Source organism: Lathamus discolor, chromosome 2, assembly GCF_037157495.1.
Source record: "Lathamus discolor isolate bLatDis1 chromosome 2, bLatDis1.hap1, whole genome shotgun sequence".
NCBI classification, from domain to species: Eukaryota; Metazoa; Chordata; class Aves; order Psittaciformes; family Psittacidae; genus Lathamus; species Lathamus discolor.
In genome coordinates, this window is record NC_088885.1 from 7477071 (window position 1) to 7501609 (window position 24539).

Genomic DNA, 24539 nt, shown 5'->3' on the forward strand with positions numbered 1-24539 from the left:
TGTCCTTATAACTCAATTCAGCTCCACAGATCCATGCAATTTAATGCTCCAACTAGTCAGAGCAATCAGTTACTACAAGTTTCATTTGTGCAGCAAACTGGACTTTGCATGTACAATTGGCCACAGACTACTTGCACTTTCTACTCACCTAAAGGGAAGAACAGCTTATATGTATTTCCAAATGTTTACTAGGAAACAGAATTTGATATATATTGTATTTATAGGTGTATATGGATGTATTTTCTGGAAATACTTTAGATACGGTAAGGAACAGCAAGTCTGTGCACGGAAAACAACATTCCGACAGGTTCTTATTAACGCGATTACAAGTCTGACTCCATCACTCTGCAGCTGCTACCAGAGACACCAAAACCCAGTCCCTCTACTGGGAAGAGGACACTGTTTCGGGTTAAAAGCACAAGTTCAATCATGGAAGATACAAACAGAACCTGAAACTTAACTCCCACTTCCAGAAAGTTCCTGCTGTTGCTAATGTTGTTAATAAAGGCCTTCCTTTCTAAGTTTTACTTTTTCTTCTTGTAAGCCATGCAAGCGCAATGGAAAAATACTGCAGAAACGGGGATAAATGTGACATGTATAACGTCTCATGATGTCTCACTGAGTTAACAAGTAGATGACATGTTCATCTTTTCTTTCAAAGCAACCGGAAGCTGCTGACAAGTGATTATGTGTCACAGAAATAATTACAGAATAGGAATTAATAAGTAAGATCCGTCAAGCAAAACACTGGGTATAATACTCTGACAATTACGGAGCCCAAGTAAACAAAACTCAACTTTAACCTTTAAAGACTGGCTGATGGCTTTGCTAGGTCTAAGACCGCTAAGGTTTATGGGTCTCATGACTCCAGTCACCCCGCGGCAGTGCCCAGGCCACCAGCACGACGACAAGCGAGTTCACAGCACAGAGACAGCACATAAAAAATCAGGGAATCGCTGCACTTTCGAAACTGCCTTACAAACGTCCACATACCGAGAGCCGCTGCTCAGATGCGATCCTCAGCGTCCATGCTCTCCGCGGTCTCGGCGAGGCGAGGCTGTTCCTGTCGTCCCCCGTCCGGCCCCAGCCGGTTCCAGCCGGCTCTAACGGCTCCAACGGCCCCACGGCTGGGCACAGCCCAGCCCCTCAGCCGCGGGTGAGAAAGGGCGGGCGCTGCCCGCGGGGAGCGCTGAGGGGCCAAGGGCGAGGAGCGGCCCGGCCCGGCCAGCCCCGAGGGCAGAGCAGCAGGAGGGGGCCCGCTCCCGCAGCGGTTCCACGGAGATTCCCCGCCGGAGGGAGCTGGTGGAGAGCTCCTGAGGGAGCTGTGGCCTGCGCGGAGCCCGCGGTGGAGCCGCAGGGAGCAGCGCAGCCGCCATCTTCCCACACCCCTCAGGGCGGAGGAGGTCAGGAGCGAAGGAACGCAGGTGAGCCGGGGTGGGAGGTGTGCTTAATATGACCCTTGTTTCTCACCACTGACTGTGATGAGTTCAGATTAGGTTCTTGCAGTCATGCCTGGTTTGCCCTTGAAAGTAATCAGCAAGTCTTTGCCTCAACCTGTGATGCTTCCCATCTTACTTTCTTCCCCCTGCGCTTACTGAGGGGGAGTGAGAGAGTGGGTTCTAAGGTCAACACACTGCAAGCCAAAATCCATTAGCAATATGAAGGCCATACTCACATACAGCTGCATTCATGAGAGCTTATGGATAAAAACCCAGGTACACTTTTGCCTATTTTGCTTGGAAATACAGCACTGAAGCCTTGTCATGCCCTCTTAGGATGTTAAAGTTGAGAAGCCAGAGACTGATATAATAAACAAATAGAATATTGTTATAGTACTGCATCAAATAATGAGTACCACAGGCCAATAAAGCTAACGAGATCTGTTGTGTTATGATAGTATTGGTGGCTTAAGAAAAGCTGCACTGGTGATACCTGCTGTAAGTACCTCTTAGTTCACGTTAATTACATCACAGGTAAGAAAGTGTCAAGAAAAATGGTCACTAGAGTAACACAACCTAAATCAAAGAAAAGGTTGTAGCTAGGTACCTACAAGCAGGAAAAGACGTCAATCAAGTAAAGATGATCGCGGAGTACTGAGCAGAGCAACTTGCTTGTTTTCTGGAGGAAAAGTTGTTTCTTTTAGGCACAATGTCATTGCTTGTTAACCTTCATCATCACAGGTGTCCCTTTTCCAAAAGGAGACAGCGGTACCGAGAGTCTCAATGCAGCTCCGCTTTCACAAGTTGTTTAATTTTCAGACCTTTATTTATCACAGTATTTGGGACATTTAAAAATTACTGTTATAACAGCAGCAGCAGCATTATTCATAACACTTCTAATTTCACCAGCTGGAATGCTGCCACGATGAAAACCAAATTACTAAGCTGCATTAAGATTTATAAATACAGCTCTTTTTATTAAAGTATTCTGAAAAGCCCTTGAACTTTCTTTGCATCCAGACAAAAACACAGGTTTCAGATCTCTTCAAGGTTTGAAACTCAAACTTTGGTGAAGTAAAATAGAAGTTATGGTTTGGGAGGCTTCTGTCAGATTAAAATTCTTCAGAAGCCTGTCAAATAGGAGAACATACTTTCTAAGCTAGTGAAACATGGTACATAACTCACTGATGTGAAGCCCTTGCTTCTCCTCAGCGTGTGGTCTTATTAATAAAACAAAAAAACCCCACCAAGAGCACAAAAGGGATTCCAGAGCAAGTAAATAACATATAAGGGAGTTAGGTAAACAAGAGGTTTTGAAAATGAAAGTATTGAACTGGAGGAAATCACACCAGCGGAGTAATTCAGTTTTGAGATTGATGGTACCTACCATTTCATTAACAGCCCTGCCAAAATAATAGGTAAGTACTAATAACATGAAGTGAGAAATTGCTGATAACACAGACAAAGTATAAGAATTAAATGGTATTAAGGAGAGCAGTAAGGCATGCTAAGCATTCAATTATATGAGATGCAAGGCTTTTTATTAACATATCAGGATAAAGGGACTTTGTACCATAAATGGTAACCTCCTCAATGGGAAATAACTGAACAGCAGATGAATTTGTATGTATTGCTTAGCCAAGGATAAGTATGAGCTACCAGAATAACATAGCCATGAGAAAGACAAATACAATGCTAGAATGTGTCAGGTCTTACTGGTAAAGATAGGGGTTTATTCACACTCACAAGCAAAGTTCTTCAGTATTTCTGAAGGCTGAGTTCATATAATTATGGCATGTACTTCCCAAAGTGTTTCAGTATACAACAAACCAAAGGAAATGTTCCTTATCTTTCCTTAAGGTAGAAAGGACACAATTGACTGTGGCTTTATAAAAACACACAAATAGAACTAACATGTATTTAATAACCTCCTTCAGCTTTTGAAAGACAGGGAAAAACCACTCCCATGTGTCAGAGGGAGCAGTGACATGCTTGAGGTCAAGCAAAAAGTCACAGGCACAGTTTTGCAGATGCATTTCCCTGATCTATTTGCCCTCCTCTACCCTTTGTGTTCTGCCTCAGTAATTTACCTGTATTTTTGTCACAGTGTAAATAAAACTCGTAAATGCTACAGTTCTATGAGAGCCCTGTTTTGTAACATGACTAAAGAGCTTCTGAAACAAAGCTATCTAATGACACACCACATGGTTCAGAGACTCATTACAATATTGGCTCTGAGTAAAAACTTTTCAGCCATGTCATTTCAGCCTAAAAGATGTATCTAGAGAGCCAAGTTATGAGGCCTCTTGGAGGCCTCTTACCACTTTCAAACCTTGACAGGAGCTTAAAAATGTTAGCTCCTGTCTAGCTAAAAATGTTCTTTCTTCTTTGGCTAATCAAAAGACATTTTGTCCATTCAGGCCCCAGAACTGCCTGTCCCCTGTTCCCCAAGACTTAGAAACCTTATAAGCAAGGATGCCATCTACTCCATAAAAATCACAGCTTATTTCAGATCCTAACCAATAAATATCTGGGTTGAAATTACATGGCACCACTTAATGTTATTAAATGTTGCACATAATACAATATTGCCATGGAGGCAACATGTCTGAAATTCCATCTCCAGTATTTACATGCTTTACTGCAATCCTAAATTCAGCACATTTAGTGATACTTCAGGACATTGACACAATTTCATTTGCAGAGGCCACATTATAGCTTGGAGCAGCGATTCCCGAAACTGCTTGTAGTGCTTTTTCCAGGTGTTTGAACCACTGCCTTCTCCTGCCTTTACCCAGAGAGAGCTGTTGCCTGATTACTGCCTACACCATCCTTGTCCTCTTCTCATGCTCTTCTGCAAATGGTAGCTCACTTGGCTCCCAGAACAACCAGACTACTGAGAAGAACTCATGCTATATAACCTTTTATTGTATTAGCATAAAAATTATTCAAGCATTTAGTAACTCCGAACAGCTTTCCACAGGAAAATAGGTTGCCTATAAATTTTACTTAATAAAAGAAAAAGCAAGAAATAAACAAACCCAAAAAACTGGCAGGGCTAATGAACCACTGTAGTTTTATTCATCTATATATAAAAAGGACAAAGATGTTCTTCTGGGCAATTTACTCTAGAATAAGAGATTCCTTTCAAACCAAATAAGCATTCCTCTGGTTTACGCAAATGGCAATTCTAAGAACAGATAGGCATACAGCTTCCTATGCACTTAACATTTTTAAAGCAATGCCACATAAACCATGATGCATTTGCACAAATATTTAAGAGCCAGAAAAACAGCAGGAAAATACTTTCAGCAGCAGCCTACTTCTATGACCTTTAACAAATCAAATAAAATTACAGACTGCTGCTATCAGTCAGTAGAAATAGAAATTAATGCATTGTATGTAGAAGCAGTAGAAGATATTATAGGACAGCCTAGAGCCACCCCATGAATAAGTATAAACTATGAAATACCATCAAAATAAACATTTTTAAACAAAACGGAAGAAAATAGTGGCAGTAGCACTTTGAAGTATCTGACTGAACCTAAATATTTTGTTACAGAATGCACAAAACCATCATTCAGCAACATTTAAAAGGACAAGCTACTCAAACCCAGTGCTGTCTTTGCTTAGAAGCTTGGAAGAAATTACTTCTATTTTTCACATTTCAAAATAGAAGCAGATTAATTCAGCAGCAGGACTCTGAAAATTGCCTCCCTCACCTTTTTAAGCTAGATTCACTCAGCAAGCATCCAGGAAGCTGAAAAGCTGTTAACTTACAGCTTAATTTAGAAGGTCTTGGGTTAGCAAGGTGTTCTGCTTGAAAGGAGAAGCACCCAAACAAGTACGGTCTGTACTGAATAAGACAGCATCATTAATAAAGTGACATTTTGTTCACTTTCCTTTTTGGACAGCTGAATAAACACTGATTCTCACAGGTGCTGAGCTGACAGGCATCAAATCCAAGGGAAGGGCACAGTACTGACAGTACTCAAACTTATGTACCATCCAGATACACACTCAAATTAGTAGAATCCTAATTGTAGTAGAAACTCCAGTATAACTAGCTCAGCTAGTGATCTGCCTTGCAGCACCACACATCTTACACTTTAGTGAGTTGTAGAGATATTGGGCCTGTGGCTTTTTTTCACTCATAAAGAAAAGCAGCACAGCCATTTTATCAAAGCATCATTAAAGTCAGTTGTCTTCAACACACCTTATGCTGTATTTTCCTCACATTTTACACTTACTTCCACGGATTTATCAGTCTCCTATCAAAACCAAAATTTGATGTAAATCTTTCCATGACTATTCTTGAGTACACATTATGTCCAAATGACTTTGAAATTATATTCTACCTTCAGTATTCTATGTACAGTATCATCTGTAATTTTGTAGCCTAATTAAAACCATTCCTGGTTCATGCACCATGAAGGCTACCAGGGAGCTACTTCTTTGTTAGCCCACAGGTAATCATAGAATCACACAATGGTTTGGGTTCAAAAAACCATTAATTGGTTTGAGTTGGGAAGGACCTTAAGATCATCCGGGTCCAACCTTCTGCCATGGGCAGGGACACCTCACCCCAGACCGTGTCACCCAAGGCTCTGTCCAGCCTGACCTTGAATACTGCCAGGGATGGCGCATTTACCATGTCTTTGGTCAGCCTGTGCCAGTGCCTCACCAGCCTCACAATAAAGAAATTCGTCCTTATATATACATATATCTCACATTTTCTTAATCATGGGTACTTCTGTAGTACAAAATGCTGCATGTGTAGGAGTATCTTTTGCAGATCATGCTGAATAAAAATTCATTGTGTTATGCAGTAAGTTAATTTTTATTTCTACTTCCCATCTAATGTTAATTGCTTTTGGTATATATAAAGCTAGTTAAAGAATTACACTTTCCTCCACTTTAATTACAGCACTCTTTATGACATTTCAGCCACCAACCTGTTCAATCACTCTCTAACTCCACTGAACTGTCAGGCAAATAAGTTATCTGCCAGTAAGAACAAAATGGAAGAGTATCTTGAAAACATTTTAATATTTTGATTAGCTTGTGTTTTGAAAAAAGCAATCCCCTCTGTTTTTTAAAAAATGGTGATTTTAATGTCAGGATAAGAAAACCATTGAAATGGCTCCTTTTCTGCACAAAGTCTTTGTGGGTGAATAAACATTTCCCAATATCATCATCTGCATTAAAAAAAAAAAAAAAAAAAAGAATTATTTCCATGTACAGTAAGGGTAACTTTAAACTCCTGTCTAATCTGGGTGACTAAAGAATCCCAATTCCACTTGCCTTGCTAATGTAGAGAAATGTGCTAGTGTTACGACCATTTTTAGTGTTGCTGTCTGTAAGACTCTAACCAGTGTTTTATTGTAGTGTTACAGCTCCTTGCATGCTGAACAGATTTCCTTCAGGCTCTAACATAAGGATCCAGGAAGTTTGTTTTGTTCCTTCATTTTGGAATATGCTTTGGCAATAGCTTTAGTTACTGAAATAGTAGGTTTTTAGGTGTACAAAAGCATTAGATGGTCAGTGTGCGTGTCTGCAACTCTATGTTTTGAAAACAGAGAGCACATTTTGAGAAACAGGCATCCTGTAGTTCTGTAAGAAAATGCTACAACGCTTAAGTCACTAGGCATACATTCAGCTTACACAGTCAATGTGTTATGCTCCTCAAGCTTTTGTTCTAAACAGTATCCTGAACTGCACTTTTTTACTTACCTGTCTGAGCTCAGAAACAGAGGTAACACCTGTGGGGATTAACCTTGGTCCAATTGTATGAAGTGGACTTCTGCCTCTTTTATTGTCCTCAGTCTGTATGCAACACAGTCTTAGTGTTTGGCAAGAAACTGTTTCTGTGGGTGGGAAAATGGCATTTTGAAATCTCCTCCTTTCCAACAGCAAAACCTAACATCTTTTCACTTTTTTAAACAAGAGGCAGAAAGAGCAAATAAAAGTGTGAATAAAACTGAGATGTTTACAAACATGCAAAGAGTGGTTCTTCATGTCAAAGCTAGTAGAGTCATAGAGCACCTTGCCAGAGAACATCATAGATGTTAGAAGGTCATTTAAGCTCAGAAAGGACCAGACAAGTTCTCTAAAAACCTTTGAAAGCTACTACTAATAAAGCAACATTTATGTCTGGAAACTACTGGACATGATAATGTGTGGTATCACCAATATTTGCCTGTCTTGTTATTTCTCTAGGTGTCTGCCATTGTCAGAGGCAGAATGCAGCACTAGATCTGATCTCACACATGTACTGTGTTCTTAAACAGTGTCTGACAAAGTAACAGTGATATTCATCTAAGGCTGTACCCAAATCCTAGGCTTCAAGCTAGTTTTCCTATAGCTGAAGTAAATGTTCTGACTACAAGAGTACTGATTATTCTGGGACAAATCTCCCTCACTCCTGTGCGTATATACTACCCTGAAGCTTAAGAAGCTACCCATTAACTGAAGTTATGTAGAAATTGTTACTTTCCTACAGATCTTTTCAGTTTCATTGAAAAATTCCATTCAAGTTTAGTGACAATACCACACCAAAGTGTAGTGGGTAATGCATGAGGTTGCACAGCACTTAAAAAATCCATATTTAAGTTTATTCTGTTCATATTTGGTTTTCATTCAATAGGTCCAGTTAGCATAACTTGCATATTACCAATATCTTGATGTTCTCTTGGTTCACGAATAAGGAGCCTCAGGCTCATTCTAAGTCATTTTCAAAAATTCTGTTTACAAGCAATTCCTTATTGTATGGCACGTAGCTCAAGGGCTGTGGGTCTTGTGCAAGTGTATAACAGAACCGTGAAACATTGGCATCACTCCTTCCACCTGGCTGGGGCAGCATTAAGGGCCATCTGGCCTCCACCAGATAGCACCCCTATCAGCATCTTCTCAGAAACTAAAGTAGGTGTCTTAGTTTTTCCCCTAACACTTAGTAAATGCCCATTTTGTATCAAGCGCATCAAAGCATATGCACAACTTTGTGCTTTTAAAAATGAAGGCAGGGTATCAATATTTCAACAGTTGTATGATACAAGATGTTTGGATACAATATTTCATTATATAGTTTCAGAGTGTAAGTGCAGAAAACTTGTCAATGGTGTCTATCTGAAACACCAACTGAAGTGTACTGCTTAAGGTACCACAGTACATGGGGAGTTGAACTGAATCTCGAAGTTCATGTGATTGCAACTTATTCCTTGGATGCAAGACAGGCAACAAATTATATATGTTGTACGGAAAGCTGTTTACATACTTCTAAAAAATCAGCAATAGTTCATTATAGCCTTATTATTTTAGCTCACTGATAACAAGAATTTTAATTTAGGTGCTATTAACTGGAAATTAACAAGTGAAGTTTTAAATATTTTTCATCTTCAACACCTCTAGAAATTTTCCAGTGATGTTCTGGACCACTGTAAAGTGAATGTAAGCCAGAAGCAATGTTGTGCTTTTCTTGGCTATCTTTCATACAAAACTGCTCATCCACATGCAGTAGGATATCAGCAAGTTGCAGATCAAAACCACTAATTAAGGTACAGAAGAAATAAGAATGACTGAGAAGCAGAGCTAAATCCTGACAGGGACAGCTAGAGAAAACAAACAAAAGGAAGAGGGAGGTCACAGTCTTTTTATAGCTGATAGTGAGAACTCTTGGATTTGGAGCTTGCATCCACCTCTGACAAAGTACTTGGTTCTTCCTAGTTCTGTCAATTTAACACTGCCAGTTTTGTTCCTCAAGGTTTCATGCTTCATAAGGCTACTAAATTTTAGAAGTCATGTTTTCCGATTTTGGGAAATTGAACAGAAGCAAGGCTTTCAGATTGCCCAAAGAAAAAACTGTGCATCTCTTTCTTCTGCTCCCCTGTGGAAGATAAGCCTTTCTAAACAGACTCTTCAGCAGCACAGTGCTGGGGTTGTTTGCTAGTAAAAGGTAAAAACAAAACAACCTGTGCATAAAGGTACATTAGCCTTATAAGTTTTTCAGTAAATATGCATTGCAGCCAGGTTTAATTTCTTGTTTCTCATATTTCAGTCTGAGTTTCTCTACTGACAGTAGAATGGAGTTCTCAAGGAGCCATATGCTATTTTTTTACTTCCATACAGTTGTTTAACACTTCTGTGCTAAACTTCACCTTAATTATCATCAGTACTGCTCAAAAACTTTTATTACCATCTACAAAAGAAATATTTCCCACCTTTCTGTATCCCTCTCATACTTACTGCCACTACTACTATAGGACTAAGGCCTTTATGGATTCATTTAGCACAACTCTATGTTTTGGCTGTCACATTACTGAAGCCTTCAGAAATGACTCCTGTTGCAGGACTAGATGCCTACAGTACAGTGGAGAGGGAATCAATTTAACCAGGAGAACAATAAATACTTGGAAATATGGCAGGGAAATTACTATCTATAGTGTTTACTGCACATCAGTTTGCAGAGCCTGGCTTGTCCTGGCATAAGAACTTAATTATAGAGATTCTCTGGATGAAGTAGAAACACACAGATGCAGGTGACACACCGAACATCAGTAGCTTGAATGTAGGCTGCTAAAAAAAGGGGAACTTGGATCTTGTAAAATCCAGTAAATCATAGAATCATGGAATGGTTTGCGTTGAAAGGGATCTTAAAGCTCATCCAGTTCCAACCCCTGCCATGGGCAGGGACAGCTTCCACTAGACCAGGTTGCTCCAAGCTCCATCCAACCTGGCCTTGAACACTGCCAGGGGTGGGGCAGCCACACGTTCTCTGGGCAACCTGTGCCAGTGTCTCACCACCCTCATAGTGAAGAATTTCTTCCTCATATCTAATATCAGTCTCCCCATTTTCAGTTTAAAGCCATTGCCCCTTATCCTATCACTACTTGCTCTTACAAAATGTAGGTGTTAGAATCAAAGAAGACAGGCTTCCAAATATAAAGAAAACTAGTGATGATGAAGAAATAGATACATTTGTGGCTAGAAGACCTCGACTTCCTATCGTATGTCAACAACATTCCTGGAGGCAGATCTCATTGTCTTCTTCTAGGCTTGTATATTAAAATATTATTCTTTCCTCTTAGAAATTTACATGTGATTCAGACAGATAAATTAAACTATTTCCATCCATTCCCAGCTAATTTGTCAACATGGCAGGAGGCAAGAAGAAAAAATAAACAAAACTGAAAACCAGAAGCATTGTTTTAAGGATATTTATTTGTCCTAATAATGCCAGTGTAGTTGCAATAAAACACATTGAAAGAACTACAAGAAACAGAAGAATAGATAACATCATATCCATTCTCACATTAAATCCCTGAGGTCACTGTGAATATTTTCATCCCAATTCTGATCCATATTATCTGGCTGCCAAGTCTTTTCAAGTTAACAGCTAAGTGAGGAACCACACATAATTGCAATCAGCCCAGATCTATAGAATAGGCAAACAGTAGTTACATTCAATTGCTATTCCTTCTTTCAGCCCTGGCATCACTTCTGTAATCAGAGGAGTTGCAGGATCAAGGGAAGAGACTTCATCCTCACCTTATTTGCTAGGAGAGCACCTGAAATGGTCAGCAGCTAGACCATCAACAGAAATAACATCCAGGAGAGGCTGGGATATATGAGACACGCAACAACATCCTGTCCGTGGGCTCTGCACATACACCTTCCATAACAGGGCACTTATCTTGGAAAGACAAGACATTGTTGCAAGCAAAAGGATTCCAGCTAATGAATTTGGACATCTCTGTATTCATGGGGAAAAAAAAAAAGTGAGGTGGATGAGTTCAAAACAGATGGCAAGAGGTATTAAATGAAATTAATGCTATTGGCTGGCAGCCACAACTGAGAGAAGGGGGAGAAAATAATACAGAATTCTCACAAAAAGTCAATGCATAAGAGTTTTTAATCCTAGAGCTGAAATCCAGCAGTGGTTCCTTTGGATACGACTCTCCTACTGAAGTGAAATATGCTCCTTGCACTTCATGGCAAGGACTGACTGATGGACTCAAATGGCCTACCAAGCCTTGTGGATTCTGAAGGTATCTCAGGCTGTTGAAAAGGGACAACAGAGGACAACAGATACAAGAAGCATACAAGTCCTGTCTGAGAGATGCAGACTGACAACCTGACCCGCAAGGCAGATAAGACATTAAGACTAAAGTTCAGCTGTGGATCCCAGAAGACCTAAGAAGTTCTATGTGAGAGAAAATTATTTTGCATTCTGCACTAAATCCAGAATTTTCACTGCTGCAAAATTTCCATGAGTTTTTTCCCAGCTGCCCAGCTCTCAGAGCAGAAAGGACTGAAGCAAGCTAAGAGGCCAGCTCCCAAGGGAGCCTGGAATCTCTGCTCAGATACAGAGAAAGGGTATACATAATGACATATTTTGAACCCAGACTGGTTTTCATCAAAGAATCATATAAAAGACTAGGAATCCTTCAAAATGTTTTATATTGGAGCAATGTTGCCGCTTCACAAGGCCTAGATCAGGGTGATTTCTATGTGGACTCAAAGAGAATCATTTCTTTTACAAAAAATCCTAGAAAAAAAATTCATGAGGGTGAAACAGGAGTGCCAAAGATTCTCACAGACTTTAAGCCTGTCTTACTCAGGAACATATTCAGGAGACACCTCAAAGATACATCTCACTGGAGCAATTTTGAGCTCTTGCTCATGAATACATTGTAATTGAGCAGCAACATGTGGGGAAAAAACAGGCCACTGAATATTTTCAGCACATTTTCAGAGTAGGAAATGTCTGTAAAGCAAAGGATATGACTGCAACAACAGGAAAATAACTAATCATATAGCCAATACTACACACTGCACAAAGATATTTGTACATAGGCCTGCATGCTCATCCATGCTTCTCTCAAGCTTGACATGCCCAATCCCACTAGAAGATTTTTCTTGACAAAACTAAATCACAGCTGTGACAAGATCCTTAAACAGTCTTATTAAAAAAAGACAGAAGTTAGTTCAGTTGCAGATTCCTATTCCTGAATGGCTAAATACAGATACCGTGTATTCCATCCAGTGCACTCAGTTGTAGTACCTTAAAGACTCATTCACTTGCTTTACATAATTACGAAGAAAAGGGATTTTGCAAGTAGGAGGAAAGAAATTAGGAGATGACTGTCAGAATAGATGAACCCCAGAGATATGCACAAGTAACTCTGGAGGTGATTCATAGATACTCTTTTGCTTTCCTGGTGAGTAAGCATCCCTCCCTATAGGAAACTCTGAAACAAAGTATGTTTACTTGTAATGCAGAAGCCTGGTGTTAGCTTTTTGGGGATACTTAGTACCACAATGGGTGCATGCTCTTCAACAGGCAAGGTTAACAATGTAGGAGACTGCACTTTTGCCTGCAAAGGGGAATAGGTGAGAATGACATACCAGTGCAGTTCCCTACCCCACATTTTTTGATATATATCTTCACTACAGTATGCACAGTGTCTCTTAGGCAGGTTTTACTTTCAATCTTGTACACTTGGGCTGGTGGCCTTCCCACTTGGCCAAGAGAAAGCAGGTGAATTTTGAAGTCCTGACAATGGTCTGATAACAGAGTTCTTCACTGTGACCAGATGGACTGGGCAGGAAGCAGGGGGACAGGGCAGAAGTAGAACTATCACAAAAGCTCTGCTCACTACAGTATGGAGAACTAAGGAGTTGGTTCCAGCAGCCTTCACTCCATAACAGGCTAAACTAAATGCCTTTCTCTTGGGCTAACTCTACAGTAAAGACTTGAGAGGTGACAGCCTGTGTTTTAAAACATTTAACCTCATTATGATGGATTACAGAGCAAAGAAGCTACTTTTAAAAAATACCTAGAAAGGTCAAAACATGGAATTAATACAAACATTTTTTTAGGAAAGGTGGAAGTCTCTTGGATGTATAACATTCACAAGTCAAAGGTTATGTGCTTTGGTATGCTGCTCTGATGCCCTTTACATTCTTCATGTGACTGATTGTGGGAGGGCTTCCCACTGTGTAAAACATCACTGGGCAGATTTTTCTCCGTATTCTTCCCTGTCCACACTTATTTAACTCCAACATATTTTCCAAACCACATTTTAAATTGGTAATACCTGGTCAATACCTCAGCCAAAGATCTAAGTTTAGCTAAAGCCTTTTTCAGAGCAGAAAAACTGATACAGGTATTTCCATTTTGGGGTAAATTCTGCAGTTCAGTAAAGCACATGTCTGAGTCTCACTTAAGCCACCAGGCACTTGGAAACACACTTGAGAAATAAACATAGAGCTCTGTTCAGCTGAGCTGGGCACTGCTACTTTATTCCTGCTGACTTGCCTGTGTCCTTGTACAACTGGAGATGCTTGCAGGAGTGAGAGCTGACTGTCCCAAGAGAAGCAACCAGCTTTGCCTCTTTCTCTCAAGTGACACAATATAGTGTAACAGCCAAGCAACAGGAGTTTGGAAAAAAGCAGGAGAGTAACTTTTTGCTGTGCAGAGGGTCTTTTTTAGGGCATTCTAGAACTTTTCTACAAATCTATTCAAAGATACAGAAAAGACAGATCGGCAGAGGTTTTCTGAGAGAAATTCAGCTTGCCTCTTCCCAGGCACACAATACTTTTTGACACTGCCCAGAGCATTCCAGGCACCCAGATGGCTGGCAAATGTGACATAAGACTTCCCAGCCATATATACTCTTCTGAAGTGGTAGTCAGCACAGGCTACTCTGTAGTGCCTGAGGTGACGTGAGGTATCTTAAACAGTTGGGCTTTGACTTTCTGCAGCCTGGTACTGCCGTTCTAACTGAAAACAAAGCAGAAAGTGCCTTGGGGAATAACAGTAACCTCATCTGTAAGAAACTCAGTAGAGCTAACCGTAGAATCATAAAATCATTTAGGTTGGAAAATACTGTTAAGATCATCAACTGCAACCATTAACCTAACACTGCCAAGTCCACCAGTAAACCATGTCTCTAAGTGCCACATCTATACATCTTTTAAATACCTCCAGCGATGATGCCTCCACCACTTCCTGGGGCAGCCTGTTCCAATGCTCGAAAACCCTTTCGGTGAATAAGTTTTTTCCTAATCTCCAGTCTAAACCTCCCCTGGAGCAGCTTGAGATCATTTCCTCTTATTCTGTGCAAAGAACTTTTTGGCGCCCAACGTGGGGCACGAAGGGTTGAGATAACGACAGATCTGACCAGATTAATAGTCACTCGTCACAATGCTGATTTATTGGCTCTCAAAGCTGTTCCTCTGGGTCTCACAGGTTCAGAACTCTGTACATTACATACAGCCGGTATTTGCTGTGGTAATGTTTTTCAAGTGTGGGGCATGGGCTAAGGTTTTTATCTCATTGTACTTTTTTATAATGACTTGCAATACAATAGAATCATTGATCATGAAACTGATCGGTCTTATGCTCCCAGTGTGGTCACCACCTTTATACTTTGGGAGGTATATAGTACAGGTGCTTAGCAATTTCACATCTTTTTTCTCCTTCTCGGGTGGTCAACCTGCGAAGGAAACACTCTTTTACCCTCCTAGCCCCCCTCTCAGACCAGCTACAGCATCATTTGAGAGTTTTGAAGTTCTTGAATGGCCTTTTAATATTGTTGAGACCTGTTTCCTGATTGTGATGGGGATTTCCATGTTGGCCCGCATACGGAGTGTGTTTTGCCCACAACCATCTCGTCTGATTTCAAGAGTTAAGCAGAGTCAGGTTTGGGCCTTGTCTGGGGTTAAACGACGATATAGGAGGACCAAGAGATTTTCCCCGGGGCTGGACAGCCATGAGTGGCAGGGTGTGTGGGATAGCATGGGCAAGTATCTAGGTCAGTGGGCTCCTCCAGTACTTTGGAATTTCACCACCGAACAAGTGCAAAATCCAGAAGAATTAGTAAAACACTTAAATGAGGTGTGTGGTCAGTCTGGCCATACCAGAGACGGACAAATCACGGCAACGTGCTGGGGCTTGGCCTATGCTTACAGGGCTTTGTTCAACACTATCCAGCACCTTCAAAAGGAAAAAAATGCCCCTGCATCTGAGGGCAAAGCAACAGTCAGTGCAGCTACTCCAGCTCCAAGTACAGCAGCTACACCACCCCCAGCGACGAGTACAGTCGCTACCCAAACTCTGGCTGCAATAGACAGCACGGCTACCCCAGCTCCAAGTACAGCGGCTACACCATCCTCAGCGACAAGTACAGTTGCTACCCAAACTTTGGCTGCAACAAACAGCACGGCTACCCCAGCTCCAAGCACAGCAGCTACACCACCCTCAGCGACAAGTACAGTAGCTACCCAAACTTTGGCTGCAACAGACAGTACGGCTACCCCAGCTCCAAGTACAGCAGCTACACCATCCCCAGCAACAAGTACAGTTGCATTCTTTTTGATTCTCCTCTCCGTCCCTCCAGAAGCAGGGGGAGGGCAAGAAGGGGGGGAGTGAGCAAAAGAGGTTTGTGGTTGGGTTTAAACCACGACATTCTGTCACTTGTTACTTGGGAGAAGAAACTGACACCCACTTTGTTTCATCCTCCTTTCAGGTAGTTGTAGAGAGTGATAAGGTCCCCCTTGAGCCTTCTCTTCTCCAGACTAAATGCCCCCCAGTTTGCTCAGCCGCTCCTCATAAGACCTGTTCACCAGCTATGTTGCCCTTCTTTGGACATGCTCCATCACCTCAATGTCTCTCTTGTGTTCAGCTTTGGTCCCCTCACTACAGTATTCAAGGTACAGCCTCACCAGTGCCCAGTACAGGGGGACAGTCACTTCCCTAGTCCTGCTAGCAGAGCCAAATGCATTGTATTAGCATGTAATAAATATTGTCCATTCCTGGCACCTGACTCAGCAAAAGTATCTTCAGTGTGCAGGATCTATAGAACTTAGCTAAAGATCAGTGGCCCTGGTTTATGTCTCAAAAGCCACGTAAGTTTACCTAAAAAACGCAGCCAGGTGACAGTGGGTTATAGTCATGCTTCCCTTTGATAGCTGAGTACTGTGGGACACAGTTATCCGAAACCAGGGTTCTGGCCAGGGGTTGAGACAACTTATGCTCCCTTTCTGTTTGCAATCACTTACCCTCTGAAGCTTGACAAACTTCTTTCCCAAGCAAAGCTTTACACCTGGGCAGAAGCACTTCCACTAGCCAGGCTGGGTTCTTGGTATGCATCCTGCTCCCCAGGCAAGTCTGAAGGTTACAGAGAGAACTGAACCTGGAGCTCTCACATTCTTTAACTTGTAAGGTTTTTACAAGAAGCTATGAGCTTTACTTCCTCCTCTATTGTTTTGAAAAAAAGGCAGGAGGGAGGAGAGGAAAGCACCTGCATTTTCTCCAGGAGAATGATTTCTGACTGTATCCTTCAAGTCGCATTTGCTGAGGAGAACCATTTCTAAACCCACATCGGACTTGGGCATGAACTCGGCAAGAAACATCTCCCTTTGGTCACAATCAAGCCACTGCACAAACCCAGAATAACAACATCTTGCTTACAGAGAATCTGAAGACCAAACCCCAAAATACAAACAGGGTATTTCTGGCAGCAAAGTGAGATTTTCATGATCACATTTTGAGATTCAAATAGAACACAGATGCTTAAATGCTTTATGTGTGACTGTTACTGGAAGCTGTGAAAACAGCTAATTGGGTTAAGTGTCTATCTCATTTAAATGACTAAAATTTATCAGACATCTATCTGCATCTTTCAGCAATTGAATCTTTCTTCATTTATGTGAAGAGGAGTGAGAGCATAACTATACTTCCTTAAGTTACTGAAGTGATCTGAGGATAAATAAGGATTAAAAAAAGCTATATAAACATGAAGGGTAGGTGAAATTTATTTCCCTATAGAGGATAATCACTCTATCAACCAATGTGATGATTTAATAATATACTTAGAAACTCAGTTCTAATTGTGTACACTTTCAGTCAATAATTGACTAAATTTGTCAGATTCATTAAATCATAGAATCACAGAATGGTTTGGGTTGGAAAGGACCTTACGATCATGCAGTTCCAACCCCCGGCCATGGGTAGGGACACCTCACCCTGGAATGTGTTGCCCATAGCTCTCTCCAAATCTCTGATAAAGGTTTTAGCACAGAAAATACCAACCAAGTTCTTACTGGGAATAGCCTTCAGAAAATAACAGGCAATTTCTTGTACCATCAGTTATAAAATGAAATGTGCAAGTCACAGCTTTGAATCAACAGCCAAAGCAAAAAGCGTGAAATGGGAAGGACTGCTATAATCACTCATTGGAAAGTGTCACTCTTCCTCACTCAATTATTCTCCTGAATTTATGAGCTTTTATTGCACAAGAGGACAATCTATTCCACCCAGGCATCATTGCTTCCCAAACTGTCATCTTCTTCTCAGTCTCTGGCTGGACACTGCCCAGCTCTTGGTTTCTACAAGCTTACGGGACCCAGCTGAGCTGACTCAACGTTGAGCAATCTCAGTTTAATACAGCAGAATGATGATTTCATTACTGTTCTCACTGCGCTCCAAGGAGCTTATGAAGAAACACTGACAGGTTACAGCTCACCTGGGTGGACAGATATTTCTGTTATTGTTGTTAAAGAGAGATCTAGTGATAGAAGTTATTTGGGATGGTTTTGCTCCCTCTGAAAATAAACCTTTGCTCCTTTGGCAAATAAATCTTTTACATCTTCCTCAGGTTATGTTGAAGAAAAAAAGCAGACACAGTACTAAGAATTAGATCAGAGAAACCAGGTGCACATACAGTGGAGAGAGACAAATGGAGATTGTAAGGGTTCTGGATGAAATGTATTTGGGAGAGAAGTTATAAATACTGTGGCAATTAGTAGCTAAATTTTGTCTGATAAAATCCTAATGTTGCCCTATTAACTTTAGCCCAAAGGTATAGTGCAGGCCAAAATTCCCTGCCTGCACCATGCTATTGTTCAGTGGGCCAGAATAATTGAATTAGAACTAATTTATTAACAATTAAAGTAAAATAAAACCAGACATTGTTTAAAGAACTGGAAAAAAAAGAATCCAGTACCATTCTTTTTTATGACTAAAACCACAAATAAGAAACCCAACTATGCAGGCAATTAACATCCTTCAAGTGTAGAAGCAAATGCTTAGCAGTAGTGGAAGTAATGGGGGGGCGGGGGGCGGAAGCCTTATAAATGGATAAAATACATCTGCAATGAATCTGACACTGCAAATAATAGCTAAAGTGACTTTAAGGATAAATACTGACAGAACACATCTCTTGATCAAATTATAATCCAAGAGAACAAAAACATAGGACTTGAAAGACGGAATTTGCTTGTAAGGGGGTAAAGAATTTCCCATATTTCTTGTAATACATTACTGAAAGATTAACTCTGACTAATGGTAGTATGTATTTTGGTACATGAACCATAAAGCCTCTAGAATGCTTGCCAGTGTTTTAACAGACTGATAAATCAGACTCTGAAGAACAGACGTAAAATTCATGCAAAGTGTCGTAAATGTTTTTACCAGCACTTCTGTAAATCATTTTGTGTAGACAGTCATAAGAAATAACCTCAATTCACAGATGATAATCTGCTGTTTGTAATGGACTAAAAAATAATGCAAAGTACCTGAGGACAGACATAAAACCAGGAAACAAGTCAGTTTAGACACTCTGTCTAGCTCAAAGAAACTCTATACTAGAAGGCAGAAGTACCTGCTTGGATAATGGTAATAGATACAGCAGTCTGTGTGGTTTAAGGTACTATAAAGATAATGAATTAACTGAGCATCTCAGTGCAGAGCAAGGAAGAGAGATGAGAGTAGAAGGAACTTAGAACTCATTGAGGACCAAATTCCAATCATCACTACAGCAAGGACAAGGTGGCCACTATTATGCCTACTTGGTATCTGGTAGCTTTTTGTTCTTCAGTCTGGCCTTGCACTACAATGTAAACATAGCCTTAAACCCTGCAGAAAAAACCTTGGTTTGAGATCTGGGCTTTGGCCTCCATGATCACTGACAGCACACTCAAGCTAACAGTGCCATTGCCCAGCAGAGAGGAGAGGCTACCTCTGCCTCCTGAGGAGGTGGCCTGAACATCTGTTTCTTCAAAGCTGAAATCTGTTTCTTCAAAGCTGAAATCAGAGCCTCACCTCCTGGGCTGGAAAAAGAGCTCTCCAGAAAAACAGTGAACCCTGAGATCAGAGGCACACATGTTCCCTTTCTAGCATGTTCCTGGGAGGTATTAATGAACAACATCCCTCCCTTGTTTCAGCTGAAGCCTACAGTTTTCGAGGACTGGAAGGAGGGGAGAGAGACAGCACTGAGCTCCACTCTTAGCTGAAAACCAGTAAGCTGGAGCTTGGGTCTATCTGAGAAATGCAGCTTCTCCCTCAGCTGGGATTTTTCAGCCACAGCTTGCTTCTGTCCAAACTGGACATTCACTAGTAAATACAGAGCTGCCAAGGTTATAATCTCATCTTAGGGTTCCACAGTCCCACATGTGGTGTTTTAGTATAAGAATGCATCAGGATCAAACCTGAGCTCTGACATACCACGCAGTTTTTGCTCAGCTATACGTTACTCCCTAAAGACCATTCCCTGAAGGCAAAAGTAGCTGTAGTACAGCAGAAGATGTAGTGGTTCCTTTGCATGGGGTGCCAGCAGTCACTCTGCTGGCTCTTAGAGAGGGCCACCTTAGAGAGCCTTTCAGCAGAATCCAGAATTTCCTCCACCCTGCTCCTAAGGAGATGATTAGACCAGAAATATGGCTCTTTATACTGTGGGGAATCTGGCATAAAGCAACTGCAGAGGAAGACAGGAGCTAGTCCATTATATCAACTCCCAGTGCTCTTTCTTTCCCACATTTAAAAGCAACAGAGTATGGAAGCAAGAAAACAAGAATTACAAGTCACCTGGGACTGTATACAAAAGACAGCATGCCCTGGGAGAAGTCCTCTCTGTGTGACTCCAGGCATCTATTAGTGTCTGCAATGCTGAGAACATCAATTTGAGAAACATGGTTTTTAGCAATTTGCTCCATAGAAGCCTCTGTCACAAGAAGTAAAACCTTCTCAATTACATACACTGCACTGGGTGGCACAAAGGAGAAGAGAAACAACTGGAAGTAATGAAAAAAACATGCTAGCTCTTACTGAAGCCTGTAATTGGCTCCAACTCAGGTTGGAGGGGGATCACATGAAGCAAGCAGAGACTGATGATATGAAGCACGTCCTGTGGAATCCACAGCTAAGCAAATACCACAGCTAGCTCCTACACACCTGTAACCATCACAGTTTCATCTCTTGTCTGACTGAGGCCAAATTTCTACCATGGGTATTCATACAAAGCAGTACTTACTCCTCTAACAGTGACCATAAGTTCGCAGGAAAATGCGTGAAATATGTGTGTCCTTTTTATTTCCTCTGAAAGCAGCAACAGAGGCCTTTGCCTCCCTTCTACTCTCATAATTTCCCCCTTTATTTCACACATCTGGTTTAATAAGACCTTCTTTCTTAGGTGGGTTTTACTTCAAGTGTTTCTTTTTATTTCCAGTATTACTTCTCACCTCTCAATATTCATGTGTCTCCTGAGGTCATGAAAGATGATTCCCATGTTAGTTAGGAAATACCACATCATTTAAATGTTACCACGTAATTTCACAACACCACATAATTTCAGTTTTCATTTCTGTGAAATTACTGTGATCTTTCCCTCTTCCTGCATTTCTCAAAGTCTTGAGATAGGTATCTGTCATTTTGCATAGATCCTATCCATGCCTGCGCTGAACTTTTCCAGCATGACCAAAGACAAGGTCTTCATTGTTCATTACTTCAAACCATCTGTGAAGGCCTGATTCATCCCCTTATTGTGCTCTGATTATTCAGCTGGTTTCCACCTTGCGGGTAGCTCTGTACCACCGCTTTAATGCAAAATGTTAGTATAGCAAACAGCCAGCACTCTTGTGTTTTGCATTTCACAATTTGACTCCCTTTTCAAATGTTTCTGGATGGTAATTGTCTTCCTTTTATGTTCCCGCTGTGGGTGTTCCCCAGGACTCTTCTGTCACTTCCCCACTCTTTTTCTCTTCATCCTTGGCAACCAGCATTTTTATCTCCATTCATGGTAGATATTATCATTTGTCAGATGACAAACCATTGTATTCCTCTTTTCATTCTTTCCCCTCGTATATATTTGATTTTATCTTTGCTTTTCTTTTTCTTTTCATTTTTGCATGAATAAAGACTACCATAATTGATTCACCTGAAAGCATATGTTTTCATAGAATCACAGAATCATAGAATGGTTTGGGTTGGAAAGAACCTTAAGATCATACAGTTCCAACTCCCTGCCATGGGCAGGGACACCTCAGACTAGACCATGTCACCCAAGGCTCTGTCCAACCTGGCCTTGAACACTGCCAGGGATGGAGCATTCACTTCTCTGAGCCGTCTTCGCCAGCGCCTCACCACTCTCATAGTAAAGAACTTCTTTCTTAAATCTAACCTGAACTTCCCCTGTTTTAGTTTAAACCCATTACACCTTGTCTATTCTTATATGGCATAGAGAAACCAGGTCTACCCCTGAAGAAGACAGGATACGAGAGAACAATGAATATGCAAATGCAGTTCCTGATACCCAGCTTAGATTCTTAAGCGGTAGCTACATGACTACAAAGTATTGCACTATATATGCATGGACTCATTAAGATGTAGACATCCTGTTCAGGCTTCTCCCATCCTCCTGTGGTTGATGTTACGTCACTGATAGTATCTCTAGGTAATGTATGTAGCTAAACGACTACCAAGATGATTGATACAGGGCAATGGACAGACACCTACACTCTGCTCCTGGATGAAATACTTCCCACAGGGCTCAAACAAATAATTTACTCCATCCTGTCACAGTCCTGCATTTTTAGTGAGAGATGAAATAGTGGATGGTTTTACCATCAGAGAGCCTGGAAAACCTAGGTAATCTATTGCACTTGAGCTTCAGTGAGGCTTACTCCCAGCTCAGTTTGGTAGTTAAGGAGACCACACTTTCCAGGCATGTTTCACTCTTTTTTTACAGTAAATTGCTATTTGTAAAATCTGACCTCATACCTTGAGTTATGCTATATTAGCAACACCAGTTTCCTTCCAGCTTTGCCTTGTTCTTTTCTTCACCCCTGTACAAAACATCTGTGTAATCTTTTCAGTGTAATATTTTTGCCTTCCTGTTTACCTTTTTCACACCTGTTCTCAGTCTGTTTATACGGATTAATTAATCCCAGGCCATCTGAAATCACTTCCCAAGGGCAACAGGTAGCTCAGTGAAACAGCAGGAGCTTCATCAGCTGTGGCTGTTGACAATGCATCACTAGAAACTCAAGAATATATAACAGAACAGATTTCTTCTGGCAAGGGGATGCTTAAGAATGACACTCAAGTTTCTGCCCCAACTGATTTCTGGGAATAAAAAGACGTATTTCTTATAGAAATAAACTTGGGTCTGCTGGAGGTCAAGGGAGTGGATGTACTGCAGGCCCTGGGAGTCCTGCACAGGATGAGTCTTTGGTGTAGTAACATCAAGGTTTTGTGGAAAAAATTCGTGGAATATCTATCTTTGCATATAATTGATAAAGGCCATTTGCCTTGATTTGAAAACTACCATATACATAGACACATATTGCCAATCAAGAGAGAGGTGCAGTTGTTCCTCAGAGAAAAGGAGGAAGCCCATAAATCGCCTGGATGATTATGAGATGCTTTTTTAGCCATCTCCATCATGACATTTATCTTGGAGGTATAAGAACTTATAAAAATCTTACACCAATTAAATATTCTCAATGTAAAACCTGAAATTAGTAGTAGCAATTTTGTCTGTTTTCTGTGCCTCCCTTCTGAGGTTAATGTTAATATGTTTTTCCCCTATTCTAGATTACATATAGATTAAAACAGCAGAGAAATAAGACAATTTGCCCTATGCTTCAGCATTTAGAAATTCTGTTTGACAAACAGAAGGTGGTAAATACAAGAAAGAGCCTTTAACCAATGCTAAAAATAATTTTCTACTACTATTCTGCCATTTCTTAGTGTTTTAATATATTCAGTTCTCTATAGTACTTACAATCCATTTAATTCTTAAACCAAGATTAAATTGTCATGGGTTTATTAGTATTATTTATTTACAGTCAAAATATCATATGCAGAAATCCCAGTTATTCCTGGGAGTCATTTCATGGTACACTCACAGCTGATGAAATCATCACTCTGACTGTTAGTTACCAGGATTAACTGGTAAAGAGACAGTTTCACTGGCAGAAGCCCAGAATGAAAACTCAACATTTGTGGGTTTGTAGAATACACAGGGCACTTGGTTCTGTGCATTTTTATCCAAGGAAGAAACCTTATTTTCTAAGATTCCCACATAATCCAGTTCTTTTTTGTATAGATTTCTACTGGCACATGATTTGAAACTCTATTTTTCAACATTGTGAGAAAAAAAATATGTGGTGGAACAAAAGCAAATTCAATTTATTACCAATCACATCAGAGTAGGATAATGAGATACATACCAGATCTTAAAAACACCTTCCCCCCACCCTTCCCTTCTTCCCGGGCTTAACCTTAATCCTGATATCTGCTCCCCCGTGGACCTCCATGGGCTGCAGGCCAAGATCTGCTCCACCATAGACTTCCACAGGCTGTAGGGCACAGCCTGCCTCACCATGGGCTGCACCACAGCTGCAGGGCAATCCTTGCTTCACTGCTTGGAGCACCTCCTGCCCCTTCTCCACTGACCTTGGTGTCTGCAGAGTAGTTTCTTTCACTGCTCTCTCTGGCCGCAATTGCTCTTGCATAGTAACTCTTCCCAATTCCTAAATACATTATCCCAGAGGTGCTGCCACTCTTTCTGAAAGGCTCAGCCTTGGCCTGCAGTGGGTCCATATTAGATTCAGCTGCATTGGCTCTGTTGCACACAGGGGATGCTCCTAGCAGCTTCTCACAGAAACCTCTCCTGTAGCCCCCTTGCTACCAAAATCTTGCTGTGCAAGCCCAGTACAACTACATGTGAACTCCTAGCTAAATTCCTGATACACAACCATCTCAGCAAAAGCACTCAGAAGATCGACACTGATTTCTTACAGTCATGAAAATAAGAGGAA

General features: G+C 41.0%; 1 protein-coding gene across 1 annotated transcript in view; it reads left to right on the forward strand.

The window, feature by feature from the left end:
• Positions 1-230: 230 nt before the first annotated feature.
• The window catches only part of LOC136007868 (uncharacterized), a 60253-nt gene continuing 35944 nt past the window's right edge, over positions 231-24539 (forward strand). Inside the window, exons 1-3 of the mRNA XM_065666305.1 lie at positions 231-263; positions 872-1156; positions 1203-1424. Coding sequence (XP_065522377.1) covers positions 231-263; positions 872-1156; positions 1203-1424 — 540 coding nt within the window. The remainder of the gene's footprint in view (positions 264-871; positions 1157-1202; positions 1425-24539) is intronic.